The sequence below is a fragment of the Colletotrichum chrysophilum genome (genome assembly GCF_026319265.1).
Source record: "Colletotrichum chrysophilum strain AFK26 chromosome Unknown scaffold_245, whole genome shotgun sequence".
NCBI classification, from domain to species: Eukaryota; Fungi; Ascomycota; class Sordariomycetes; order Glomerellales; family Glomerellaceae; genus Colletotrichum; species Colletotrichum chrysophilum.
In genome coordinates, this window is record NW_026517532.1 from 18,031 (window position 1) to 31,854 (window position 13,824).

A 13,824-nucleotide genomic window follows, 5' to 3' on the forward strand; every position below is an offset into this window, starting at 1 on the left:
ACCGAGAGACAAGATGTAACAAGTGGGTGGGTTGAGCAATGTTGCCAAGGGTGCTTCCACCCGGCCAACATTCCAGACAGCCGTAATTGATCATGATGTCATTGCGCGATCATCGGTCGTAATAGAAACTGTCTTTTTTTTCGTGTTTTCTTTTTCTTGCTCGACCTAGCAGGCCGCGTGGTGGAGGGCGATGTTGGGCAGGTGCGCGTCATGCAGAATTGGACCCGATCAGCCCAATCACTGCCTGAGGGAAGCCCAACGCCCAGACCAGCCACAATGGGGGAAGAATGTGACACAATCGAAAAAAAAATAATGAAGAGAATCAAATCGGAGCGATTCAAGACTTCTTAGTAGACCGCATAACTGTCGAAGCCCTCGGCAAGCGGGTCTTGGTATGTAGTGGGTGTAACCGTGTTTGAGGACGAGATGGAGAAGGCCGTCTCGTGCGACATGCCGTTCATCGGCGAGTTTGAGGTAAAGGGCGAGAACGCAAATGCTTCAGAGGCAGATGAGAGCGGCATGTTGGAAACGGCCAGAAAAGAGGAGGCTTGGGTGTCAATGGCCAACTCGGGCATCGGGTATGACGCCTGAAAGTTCATGTCGTAGGCCATGTTCTCGCCCATGTGGCCCAGGGAAAAGTCCATCATGGAGGGGTCAAGCTGCACAGCCTCTTCCTCGTCCTCTTCCTGGGCCTCAGCCTCGGCGGCATCGGCATCGTCGGCGGTAACAAAGACTTCCTCCATCCAGAGCTTGAGCTCGTTCATCGGAGGCCAATCACCACCGCCCTTGCCGCCGCGCTTCTCGTCGTCGTCGCCCCGCTTGTTCTTGCCACGGGGGGTCTTGGGCTTGAAGTGGGTGCGACGCAGGTGGGCAGCAGCGTTGTAGTAGGCACCGTAATGCTTTCCAGCGACACACTGCTTGCATTTGGACAGCGGGTTGATTGCCTCCACGTTTGACTTGAGACCGGCTTTGGCCGGGTCGCGGCAGATGAACTTCTTGATGGTGCCCTCGTGCTTGGCGTTAATGTGCCTGCGCAACTCGTGGTCGCCGCGGAAGCCGTCGGGGTGGTCATTGCATTGGTCGCAGTAGACCTTGGGGTGCTTGGGACGGGTGTACGTGCCCTTGGTCACCGCAACCTTGCCCTCCTTCTTGGTAGCGGACTGGGACGGCTTGGTGGCATCGGCAGGCTTGGGCGCCAGCGCGGTGCGGGTGGCATTCTGGATCTGCTGCTGGAACACATCCTTTGCGCGGCGCTCCTGGGTTGACTTTGTAGAAGCGGTGCTGTTGGCGGAGATGGAGCGTTCCATCAGAGACGAGCCCTGAGACAAGAATTGTTCGTCCATGGGCGACTGCTGAGCATACTGCTGCTGAGAGAGGCTAGCGCCGACATAAGCGAGAAAGCTCTCGGACTTGACGTTCGGGGACGTGCCGAGGGGGGCAGAGGTGTAAAGATCCTGCGGCACAAAGTCGAGTTGCGACTGAGTCGAGTTGATACGAGCCATCTCAAATGCACCATTGAGGGACTGGCTCTCGAATTGGTGGTCGAAAGAGCTGTTTTCCCTCGTCAAAGGGGTGGTCTCCGGGGCGGATGTGCCGGAGCTCATCGACGGGCAGACCGAAGCGACCAAGCTGGCCTGAGAGTTGCGGCCATCAGCCGTCAAGAAAGCCTGCGGTTGTGGGGGGATCATGGCCGGCGAGGGGAGGCTCTCGTCTTGTGTTGCGAGGTAGTCGGCAATGTTCATGCCGACGCCGGGATCAGCGTAGGGCATGTTCTCCTCGACCCTCGGGAGATTTGACTGGCGACGATTTGAGGGCGTGCGCTGCAACGAGGGCTGGGTCGCTTGGAACAGGACATGAGGATCGTCTCTGGACTGGGTGAAGCGATCCATCATGGTGTTGGGGGTATTTGATGTCTGCAACGGAGCGATGGAGCCCTTTGCGACGAAGGGAATTGACTTTTCCGAGCGGTTGGATGTGCTTCTCGCCATGCCCGTCATGGGGACAGCGCGAGGGAGCTGCTGCGACATGACCCTCGCACGCTTGACTGGTTGTGGTGAGTCCATGTCACTGCTGCGTTCCTGGAAGCATGTTAGTACGGACGGCATGAAAAGTATAGCATCGAGCGGCGGTGGTGCTTTACCATCATTCTTGTGGCTGCGTGGGAGGAGTAGCCCATGTTGGACTTACTCCTCGGCATTGTTGATCTCCTGACTGCGGGCATGCCATTGTGGAATTGTGGTTGTTGTTGCTGCTGCTGCTGCTGGGCGATGGCGGGTTCTACGTAGTAGTCACCTTGGGGCGGGAGCAGGTTCAGAGGATTTGTCTGAGGTGCTTGCACGGGGCCATTGTGGAGTAGGTTTTGGAGGCTTTCCAGCTCTTGCTGCTTCTGTAGCACCTGACGTTGAAGCTCTTGATAATTGAAATTTTGATTCATGTTGCTGTAGCGTCTATGGGAGGACGTCGGCGAGATGACGGAAGACGGCGGAGGATGACAGAGCTGGGGTGGGTATGCCGGGATTCGGAGTGAAGCGTGTCGGGCCTCACTGGAGCTTGGAGTAAGAAACGGTCCGAGTCAGGACTGTTGCTGGCGGTAGAGTAGTGGTGGAAGTGATGTGTGATACGAGGAGATATTGCTGCAGCCTCGTCCTGTCGATGGCACATCCAAGGGCCCCCGAGTGACGATGGTGGAGGTAAGGCGGGGTGGGATATTGTCTTGGACAACAAACGGAATTGTGTTTGTCGGTTGTGTCGAAGCAATATCGTCGTGACTCTGGTTGGGGTCTCGAGGATTGTACTCTGGTGAGAGGGCGTGCTTGTTGGAGGCGATGGACAAGGGATCTGTGGCTTCGAATGGGAAGACGATCGCAAGAGGTTTGGGGAAGGCGAACTGGCGAGACCAGTGGTTTAAAGAAAAGGACAGGATGAGCCGCGCAAAGAGCGTCCAGTCACAGAAGTGAGGCTTTGGCGTTGTCTCCACCGCAGAGAGCTGGTAATGTCGGTGGAACAGGCAAGACAGTGGTGGACAGGGACACTGAATACGCTAGAGGGGTGCAAGGGTGGGAGGGGTGGGAAGAGGTGGTCGTCGTGATGGTGTGGTGTGTGGGAGGAGGTGTGGTGTGGGAGGGGGATGGGGATGGAGGAGAGGGGAGTGTGTTGCGATGATGATGATGATGTGGTGGTGTGCGGGAAATGGGTGAGAGACAGCGACACGCTGCGAAGGAGGGTGTGATTGAGAGATGGGTGTGTGTGTGTGCGGTGTGCTGCTGTTGGGCAGCTGGCAGATGGCTGATGGCCGGCGGCGAGGGTCAAGAGGGTGGTGGTGGCGATGAGCTGGCGGACGTGGAGCAGGCAGGCAGGCGCTGGTGGTGGTTCTGCTGTTCTTGCTGCTGCTTGTATTAGTGGCAGGTGCTCTTTCCCTGCTGCAACGATGGAAGGTACTCTGTACTGATACTGATATCGCTGGGTGTTCTTGCTCCTGCTGGCTGGGGGAAACAGCGATTGGAGGTGCTCTTTCCTGACCGGCAAAGGTGCGGTGAGAAGAATTTGGGGGGTGTGGGACCAGTGACGGCGCCTGGCAAGGACGAGGGAAGGAACTCTCGAGATGCAGTTGCAGTTGCAGCACAGCAGACAGCAGCTGCCACCGCTGCGATAGAGTACGGCGTACCTACCTTAAGTCTTGGGTGCTTGAGGTGGGAATCCGGCAGTGGCGGGCACTGGACGTAACAGTGGCTGCTGCTGCAATGGAAGGCAGGAGCGACACCGAACCGACTGCTGAATGGGTGGAAAAGAACGAATCGAAGCGAGGAAAGAAGGTTAAAGTGGATGCAGCCCGCCCGATGTGGCCCCGCTGCAGTCGCCGATGCCAATCAAATCACTCAGACAGGCCCATCTCAAGCCAATCAGAAGCGCTTGATCGCTGAGATAAAAACAGAGATTGGGTATCCGTAGGCAAGCAGATACGTACCTTTTCCGACATTGCAAGCACGCCGCACCATGTTCGCTGGACAAGTCCGCCGCTGGGATGGGCCCGCCAGTCTTCAGTCCACGCCAGCGTCACACATACGGCGTTTCTGGTTTCTAGTTGCCGCCCAGGCCAACTCCAGTCCACTCATAGGTAACGCATGGCTTCAGTCTCCTCTCATTCTCTCCCTCTTGCTAGGTATCTCGATTCCGGCTTCGGTGACGGCGACGACTGCGTTGTATTTTTGGGCCACTGCATTGTCTGCTACTGGACGGACGCAATGGTCACTGACCCAATGGCCAAACAGGGGTTGGGTACGTCCTGAAGCTCCAATCACTGCAAAGTTGGAACCTGAAGTGGTGTGTGAGGTGAGGTGGGTGGGCAATGCAGTGGGCACCGAACACGTCGTCTAGCGCGTGCCAGACAAGGGTGGCGGTCTTAACGAGTCCTAGGTTTCTCAAGTTCACTTCCCTACCTACGGATACCATGGACCAACCTCCATTGCCCGGCTGCTGCTGGAGCTTGGTGCTGGTGCTGGCTGGTCATGCTGCCGCCGTTCACCTGTTGGCGTGGTGGTGGTAGTGCTCTGCCGAGAGAGCTGTCTCCCCTCCTCCCATGGCACTCGGACTCTCTTCAACACTCGTCAGATATTGGCATCTCAGGCACCTTGCTCTTAGTCGACATTAGCTGGGCTGTCACTGTCACTCTGCCGGGCTCTAGCCTGGCCTTTCTTGCCCAAGCCATGCCAAACGCAGACAGGTGCTTCCCAAGATGATTTCCCTCTTGGGCGTCTTGGGCTGATCACCTAGCAAAATATCCTGACCTCATCTCAGCTCCCCGCCAAAGACGACAGCAAACACGAACCAGGGCCAAAATGCCTGACAGACGGAACGGACTCCTCGGGAACGCCTGCTGCCCATCATCTCCCAGGGACCCAAGCAGACCCAGCCCAGGCCCAGGCCAATGTCAATCCAACGAACACTCTCTCACTTGTTTCCAAGTCCCCCACATGGGCACCGCAAAAGAAGCCGTCCAAATAATGGGCCGACATCGTGATCGACCCGAACTTTCACACGCGGGCCCACACGCCCAGCGGATCCCCCTGCCGAACAACACTTCCATGGCACTCCTCGCAGCACCTGGCTCTCCGTATGCACAGCGTCAACAAGTCAAGGTCCAGAGGCAGATCGCGATGCGATTGATGAGATGCCCCGTCCGTCCCCTCATCGCCATCCACCACCTTCGTTTTCTTCCCATCTTTGGGGGGGACTCACCGGTGTTTGGACACATCTGAATGACTCTGCCACTCAATGCTGCCTCGCCAAGAGATTGCGCGTGCGTTGCTCGAACTTGTCCCAAGACGGTGTCCATCGCGCAATTGTGCGCAATGCACAATCCAGCATGTCAGTGCTCTCTAGCACATTTCACCGCACGTCTGTGTGTCCTCTTTGACATTTGGGACAGGACGGCGGCATCAACGCATAATACACAGCCCGAACAGCAGCAACAACAACAGACCAGACCACCACGATCAAACCAAACCACACCGGCCAAACCGTCATCGTTATCATCACCAGATGCACTAAAATAAAAGAGGGGTGCGGTAGGGCCGTTGCCCAACATGACTCGTCCTGACACCGTCGACCATTAGGTTTGCGGTTACGCGCTACTGACAGCACCAGCCGAAAGCAAAGAGCGGGAGGGAAAGACACCTTCAACCCAAAAAAAACGTTGTTCCTGGCTGCTCCCGCCCGCTCAGCCGGGCTCACTAACACTCAGCCACCACATGGACGCCGCCGTCGAGATATCGTCAACGACGGCTCCGACTCTTCCAACATGGCAACTCTATTTCGTCCCGACTTCTGTAACCCGGCATCCCCTCTTTCAACCTCACGCCGCGCAACGCTCCTCGTCCTTAATTACTTCTTTTAATGACCGCACACACCACTACAACAAAAACCACTGCAAGAAAAAAAACACCATAGCTTCGAGTTCATGCGGAGCTTCCCTGGCTTCTTCCTAGTAGCCCACGAGCTCTCATCATCAAAAATCAGTCGATAAAAGGAGGTCAAAGAGCCGTTCCAATTGGCTTTTTCGGCAATAGCAAGCTGCACACCCTTCAGACATCTCATCGGGACCATGGATGATGGGTTGAGTTTGTAATTGCTCAGATGAGTGCGACAATTACTCCGTCGTGACGATGTTCTTTCTCTACATTCCCTGCATCGTGTATGATAGCATCGGAAAATCCCCCGAAATGTCGAGAAAACGAAGGGACCGTGCCAGATTGGTTCAAACATTCAAGCAAACGGCGCACACACCACCAGCTGGCGAGCGGCAGAGAAAAACAAAGTCACGCACAAGTCCGACGAGTCACAATAATCCCAAAACAAATTGTTACCATGAATTCCAGAAATAATCCCCGACACGAATTGTGTAAGGGGTCCAAGGGACTGTGTGTGGCCTGCCGTGCCGCTCTCGCGACCTGACCAACATCCGGGATAGCCAATCTGACTGATCTTCAAGTCTGGGCCGGGGACGGGGAAATCGGAAAGCGAGCCCGTCGCACGCAGAACATGCGGGATGCACAGAGACAGCCCAAAACCAAACATTGGCAGCGAGTCGCGGGAGGAACAAAGCAATGTCTCACAGAGATGACGGCAGCGAGTCGCCAGGATGAGATGGGCAGCACCAGACAGGTTGGGTTGGGGGTTTTGCGGCGGTGCTGCGCCCAGGAAATAAGAAACAATAAACCTCACAAGCTCAGAGACCATTCCGTCATAATGGTCGATATCAGGAACATCTGGGCAGCGATCCCCATCCCAAGGCCCAGTTCATTAACTTAATTCTGTCAGCCAAATCACGCAGAAAGACAGGCCGCCTTGGCAGCCCGAAATATGCAGCCTCCCATGCCGTCGGCACGCCTCTTCGTCCTGCAGCACGGACACTTTGGCGATTCTGTCTGCGTCTGTGTCTGTGTCTCTGGGCTGCCATCCCACGCGGCCAGCATCTTGCGACAGCGATACCTCAGATATCCATTTCCATTACATGATGTTCAGGCACGACGGTCTGTTCGCAAACACCCCTCGCCGGGGAGCGCCGTATCTGTGTGTCTCTTGAGACCACCACCAACACCACGCCAACGACCCATCAGGGCGGCACACCAACACCGCGCGTGGCTTCCTGATGCTTTACCAAGACGGACAATGATGGGCTGGCTGACCGCGCATGTGCTCTGTTCTGTATCACCTCAGCGTGGGCATTCGATTCGGCAAAAAAAAAAAAAAGACCTCACTTGTGCAGAGGAATCGCGAGAGAAGGGAAGAGGAAAAACGCCTAACAAGCCATGCGGCGCACCTGGCGTCCGGCGGCCGGCGTCCGGATCTATGATTGACGCGATGTATGCGCCAGGAAACCACACAACACCAAGCCCCCATCACCACTACCGCCATTCGACCCCAGCTAGCAGCATCTCCTGCCTGCTGCATCTCATTCCCACCCCAAAGATCCATCATCCCATTGGCAACACATCCTCCAATCCCTTGGGTTAGCCTCGTTTTGTCGTGCTGGGCTGCGGGACGGACTGGGACTGAATCACAGTGATCCAGTCGCAGTCAGTCGCAGCCTACAGGCCCGGCAGGATCCCCCACATCTACAATTCCATCCATCGCCATCAGCGCATCTGCGCGCCGGCCGCCAGCTGCTGCATGCCAATCCCACCTGGCGTGCTGTCCAGTCATCGTCTTCCTTGGAGGGAAGCAGGCTAGGTATCCCATGTTTTCCCGCAAAGCTTCCCCCAACTTTTATTTCGCAACTTCCAACTCCACTATTAACCCTCCCTGGCCCTCGTCCAATCACGTTCCTTCTGCAGGTCCGAAAGGGGAATGGCTTCGCAGGGCGAACCTCGATTGGCCACGGCTCGCTCCCGCAAAAAGTGAGGCTGCCGCCCCGCTCCCGCCGAACGATTGGCTCCCCGCCGCTCCAGCGCAGAAGTGGCCGCCGGGGATCACGCCTGCTGCGGCGCAGCTGGCCTGCGCGGTCCCGTCTCGTCTCGTTTCGGTTCGTCCTCGTGGTATCTTGGTACCGTCCATCATCTCCATCATCTATCTGTTTCCAGCGTATCTCTATCTCTCTATGACTACTCTGTCACCTCCCTGATCACATCAACGCCTCCAAGGAACGAGAACTATGCGCTTTGTAAATGCGTATCCATTTCTCTGCCAACTCCTTGGAATTTGGGACTTCCCAAACTACACTAATGCCGTTTTTTTTCGCCTCAAGTGACCTCCAACACCGACTCGCGCAAGGAGGGTCCCATCAGACGGTCAGCAACTTCTCTCTCTACCCTTTACCAAGAAGCCAGGTGGTGTGTTTGTACGTACACTATCCCGTACCAAAGAACAGGATGATCGACCCGGGCGAGGGAATCAAGCCGCAGCGTTGAAGGGATCATCCCTCACATCTTACAGACCGCCGGAGGACCTTCTATCAAGTACAACGAGGTTGGTCACCATCCAACCAACCAACCGCTAAAAAAAGGACCCCATTCCATCCCACCACACAAGAGGAAAATCCATGCATCGTTTGCGACAATCTCCCGTCATCAGACGGGTGCCAGCATGTTTGGGCGTCGTCTATCCTTTCTTGTCTGCCGTTGCCGTTGCCGTTGCCGTTGCCGTATCCCCCAACCCACCTACCTCCATTGTAAACGCACGTCGAAAAGTGTCTTTTTTGTCGTGCTCACCTTTCCCAGTCAGATTCGTGAGAACCAAAAAAAAAAAAAATAACATGCCCATCAATTGCAGATCATCTCCAACTCAATCCCACCAGAGCAAACCTAAACCTTTTTCACCTCCTCCCCTCAAAACGGCCCCTCCGAAGAAACTCCCCTCTTCACCGAACTCGTGCACGCACCGTAGCATTCCCTCGCACGACTCGCGCAACCAAGCGGCTCTGCTCGCTGCGAAATCACAGAGTCGCAATATGTCATCAATCCCACCTACACAGACCGCAGTTACATTTGGCAACGCTGTCTAGTGCAATTACTACCACCCCAGAATATCGATTTTCTGCCGGTCTAGACCTTTTGATCGTCCTCTACTTTTTTGCCCACCGACCGTGCTTCCCCCAGGTCGTTCCCACTTCAATAAGCCGCAAGATTGGCAAGAATAATGCCACCGTCGCCGTGACTGTCACCATGCCACTTGGGCAAAAAAAAAAAAAAAACAGTGACGATCAAATTCCTTTGCTCTACGCGACCACAACCCCGCGGCTCTTACCGCCCTCCACACCCCTCCCTCTCTTCCCCCGAAAAAAGATGCCGTCAATCAAGGAACTCCCCTAACCGCCCGCGGCACGTAAAAGCCAAATGGACGTGGGCCGCAATGCAACACCAACGGAACTCAATCCGAAATTCGAACCTCACCTCACCGCACCGCACCTCACCTTCAGTTGGGGTGCAAGCACGCCTATTTATCGCTCATCTCATCTTTGCACCAAGACATAAAACGCCCGGCGAGCCTTTTGTTTTTGTGTGTCCATTGTTCAATAGGTGCACGATCCCATCTTTTTATCTCCGTAAAGCATATCACCCTAAAAATAACCTTTTCCCCCTCCGCTCCAGTCTGATATGCATAATTGTAAAGGGAGAGAATGGTTTGGGTGCGTGTCTGATCTCCAATCGGGAGACAGGCAAAGATCAAGAAAAATCGAAAAACACCAGACGGGATGGTGGGCTGCTCGGCTACAGATCCAGACGGGCCAAACGGCTACGGGGTATCTAGCATCGCCTGTCTTTACTTTCTCGTGACTTTGCCGGCCGGTGACATGAGACTCTCTTGCTCTCCATCTCATCCCATCCCATCACATCGGTAGCGTCCCCCCAAAAGAAAACCCAAAACAAGATGCCCGTCTATGGTAAAGCAGTGGACGACGACACGCGGACGATGGGCAGATGAGCCTCCAACCTATCCAGATCATGACGCCTTTGAAAAGGAGATGTTGCTACGCTATGATCCTCCTCCCCCTCTTTTCTCCAACAGCATCACCATAAAATACACCCCCTCTGTAGAACCCTCAGACCGCGTTTTCGCATGTCATGTCATCCCAATACAGCGGCGCCGCATGAACAAAACGGCGCTGCCGTCCCGCCCTGAGGGCGTTTTGGGTTTTTGCTGCCCGGGGAGAAAGATCATGCCCTGCCTTTTTTACATCAGTTCTTGAGTAGTTTCCCCTCCTTTGTTTGGTCATAGAATATCAATTTGGAGTGTGTGTGGTGTAAGACACGCGGACGGCTTGCGAATGAAGACGGCCTGAGAGTTGGAGTGAAGTGGTGGGTGGTGGGTGGTGGGTGGTGTGGTGGTCTACAGGCCCCGCTCCGAGCCGCATCTGCAGGGTGCATGCTGCAGCGGCGCAGCGCCGGAGGCCGAGTTTCTCTCTATTTGGTTCTTGGTGTGTTTTGCTGTGTCTATGAGAGGGTATGATTTCGTGGACGCACAATTGTGCGTGTTGGACTATCTGGCCATTCGTGATTTGAGAGTGTGTTGTTTTGTTTGTGGCTGCGAGCTGCGAGCTGCGGGTTGCACACTACACACCACCTTCAGATAGCACGGCACGAGGTAGGCAACTCATGCAGGCCTTCGCGAGAGGGAGGCAGGTTGCCTACTGCTGGGCTGCCCCGTCTGATGAGGCGTCCGAGACCCCGCGAGGCAGGCTGCGGTCAGCATTTTGGGACGAGGGGCCAATGGGATGGCGGGCTTGGCTTTTTGGGGGCGCGCAGATGCGCTCTTTGGAGATGCGGGATTGTGCAGCGGGGTAGGTAGGTAGGTATGGTTGGCGTTGGGCGACGGGTGGGAAGATGGGTGTGGCTTGGTGAGAGGATGATGCGTGTTTTGGTGTTGAGTGCAGAGCCTCACGGGGATGATGGGCGGACTGTTTTGTCGTCGGGTGGTTCGCATTTGTTCTCGTTAGGCAAAAAGTTCTTATTCACTGCATTTTTAACCCACCCCGACGCGATATCATCTAGCAAAGCTCCGCCGTAAAATGTGTATCCGATTAGACGGCTGAGTAATTCCCACGTAGTACATTAATTGTTACAGAATGAGGCAGCATTCGGACATGTTGGCTCGTGTGCTATCAACTGTCGTGGAGCCAATTAGAGTCGAATGCGCAATTGCGCGCTCGTGAGCGCGGATTTGTGCTATGAGCTATGTTTTGACGGTGGTTGAGGCCTGAAGTCGGACGCGACGTCGAGTTGAGAGCTCCATGTAGAGGTGGAAAGTGTCCTGTTTCGCAATTTTTCGTGTCAATAGAGCGTCTAACGAGGGGGTTGGCATTGAATAATCAGGTGCCGGTCGGTTGAAAGGCGGACCCTTCACTGTTACAGTTTGCCCCCTTGCATCTCGAAAGACTGGCTCAACGGCTTAGTTGGATGGTGCGTCTCGCTTTGTCGACAAGTCGAGTCCAGTGACTTGGAGTAGATTTCTTCATCGAAAAGTGTAAGAAATTGATACCATCGACTTCGGCCGTGACGTTGACACACTTCTAGTGTGCAATTGCACCTCGGTATACACAAAAGCGCGCAGAAGATACTTCGTCTTCTGGGCTTGAGTATTGGCTGATGGGGAGACTGGCAAACCATCACTAGCGGTTGCCTTGCTGTGTGGTGCGCGCACTAATTGCAGCTTATTTCACTGCGATTTTAACCCCTCCCGAGGCGATGTTAACTTTTAAAAGAGTGCGCTTACTGTTGGATGGTCTCCAGGATTGCTATTCAACAGCATTTTCATTTTGACTTCTCGCGACGAAATGCACCGCATTTGCATCTCAGGAATCTGAGGCACCTAACTTCCGAGAGATCTGGCCAGATTCGGCTAGATTCGATTGCGTGGTTGCGCTCTTCTGAATCCATACTCAATCACAGAGGCTTGGTTCACGATGTTAAGAGCTGCGAGTCTCGCGGCTTGACGGGCTGAATACACGTGGAATGATACATACGAGCGATGGTGAGACGCGATGCTTGATATGTTTTGCAGAGTTCCATCGTGGCACAGTCTGCAGAGATAGACTACTGGGTGCGCGTTGATGCACCGTCGTTGACTTCGGGGCGTGAGGCAAATATTTCATTGCATTCTTAACCCATCTCAAAGCTGTACCGGGTTGTGAAATAGTGTCTCTGTTGTTTAGTGATTGGACAGGATGGGATACGTGGGCGAGGTGGTCGTGGTTCGCAATGTCCGCAAGCTTGAGGCAAACGTCACACATTATCGGCGATGAAGGTATCATGAATGCCCCGGTCGTTGATGAAGGAAACAGTCCAGTTTGACCACAGGCAGATTGAGTGAAAGTGGTCATTTCACTGTGTTCATGATGCACTACGAATCGGTTCATCTTATGAGATATCGCAATGTGTCAAACCGCCTTTCGGAAGACTGGTAGGCACGTTAGAGAATGTTCGTAAGCGCATTCACTGTATTGCCACAAGTTAAATCTCATTTCTTGAACCATGATCTTTTGGCCGGAAACTTTCTCCTCGTCAATCAACAGACAACATGAATAGATTGGCATTCAGCGTAAAGGAGGAAAGCTTCAAGTACGCTCATAGTTTCCTCCCGTCCGGGGCGTAAACTCCACCTAAACAAAACACAGCTCAGATGATGGTTCCACATCTTTGAAAGCTTCACCATGCATAAAACCATGCAAGTAGCTAGGTTCTGGAAGTCAGCAATCAGTCATGTGAGGGAATGAATCTTCATTACCATTCGCCCACCAATTCGAAGTGTGTTTCATTTTTTGTTAACTCGCTCTGAGTCTTCTGGCGCACGGCAAAAAGAACGCTACTGCCCAGAAATGCCCCTGCCAAATCACCGATCTGAATTGGTATATCCGCCAAACCAAAGTGCTTGTCCTCAGTCAAGATGAAAGACCGACCGCAGAGCGCGCTGTACAATGCGTCGTTGTATAACTTTGCATCTCCGCGTAACTCATTCGAAGGGCGGTTGCTCATGTGTTCGTACCAGGCATGCCAAAGCTTATCGGCGTCAGATGGGCTCAGAGCTGTGCTCCTCTGAGATGGTCCTTTCTTCCTTATCCGAGATCCCACAAGCGTTGCGTGAAAGGCGTCAAGCAATGGCCAGGGTTTCTCTTCGGTCGCGGAACAAGCCTCCGACTGCCTCAATATTTCAGCCTCGATTGCTTCAATGTGGCGAAAGACAGTGGAATTGTCGGAGAAGATACTGGAATCAAAGGCCCTCAGCCACTGAACCCTGCTCAAGAGTTTCCCCTTAAGGTACAACTTGTTGCCATCGCATCGAGGAGATGCTGTGCCAGTACCCCCTACAGAATACCCATTTGGCCACAAAAGTATTCTCCGCCCCCGCATGACGGTCCAGTCAGGACACCATGTTGGCTAGCCACGTATACCTGGGATGGTTCGATTGTGATGGCACAGAACCTAAAGAGTATCAGACGTCTTGATCGAGACCCGCACTACGTCTTTGTAAAGTTCTTGCACTGGCTTATTGTAATCTGGTTTCAGGTCAGCGTCCTCGCCCATGAGGCGAAAAAGGCTGTACACCTTATCCCGGGGATCAAAAGATTTGAAGCCACGGAACCGGTACAGCATATTTGCCGGATCTCGCATTCGTTCGTCCAACCCATGTTTTTGATACGCCCTTCTGACAGTCCATAGATGACTTATGGGTGTTGAAGCTATTTGCCGGACGAAGTACTGTAGCGGCTTGGGCACGATGGCGTTGAATCTGTAGTCGACCAGGATTTCAAGTACACTTCCAAAAATGCTTTCGGGAATCTCAATTGTCCCGCAGATGAAGACAACCTCTCGATTCACAGCGAATTCCTGGACG

The 13,824-nt window shown here is 54.2% G+C and overlaps 1 protein-coding gene across 1 annotated transcript; it reads right to left on the minus strand.

Moving 5' to 3' along the window:
- Positions 1–347: 347 nt before the first annotated feature.
- On the minus strand, positions 348–2,434 carry COL26b_013657 (uncharacterized protein; the record flags this gene model as incomplete). Its single annotated transcript, XM_053186252.1, has 2 exons — positions 348–2,044; positions 2,188–2,434. 2 exons carry the CDS (start codon positions 2,432–2,434, stop codon positions 348–350), a joined length of 1,944 nt encoding a protein of 647 aa, XP_053029802.1.
- Positions 2,435–13,824: the final 11,390 nt, after the last annotated feature.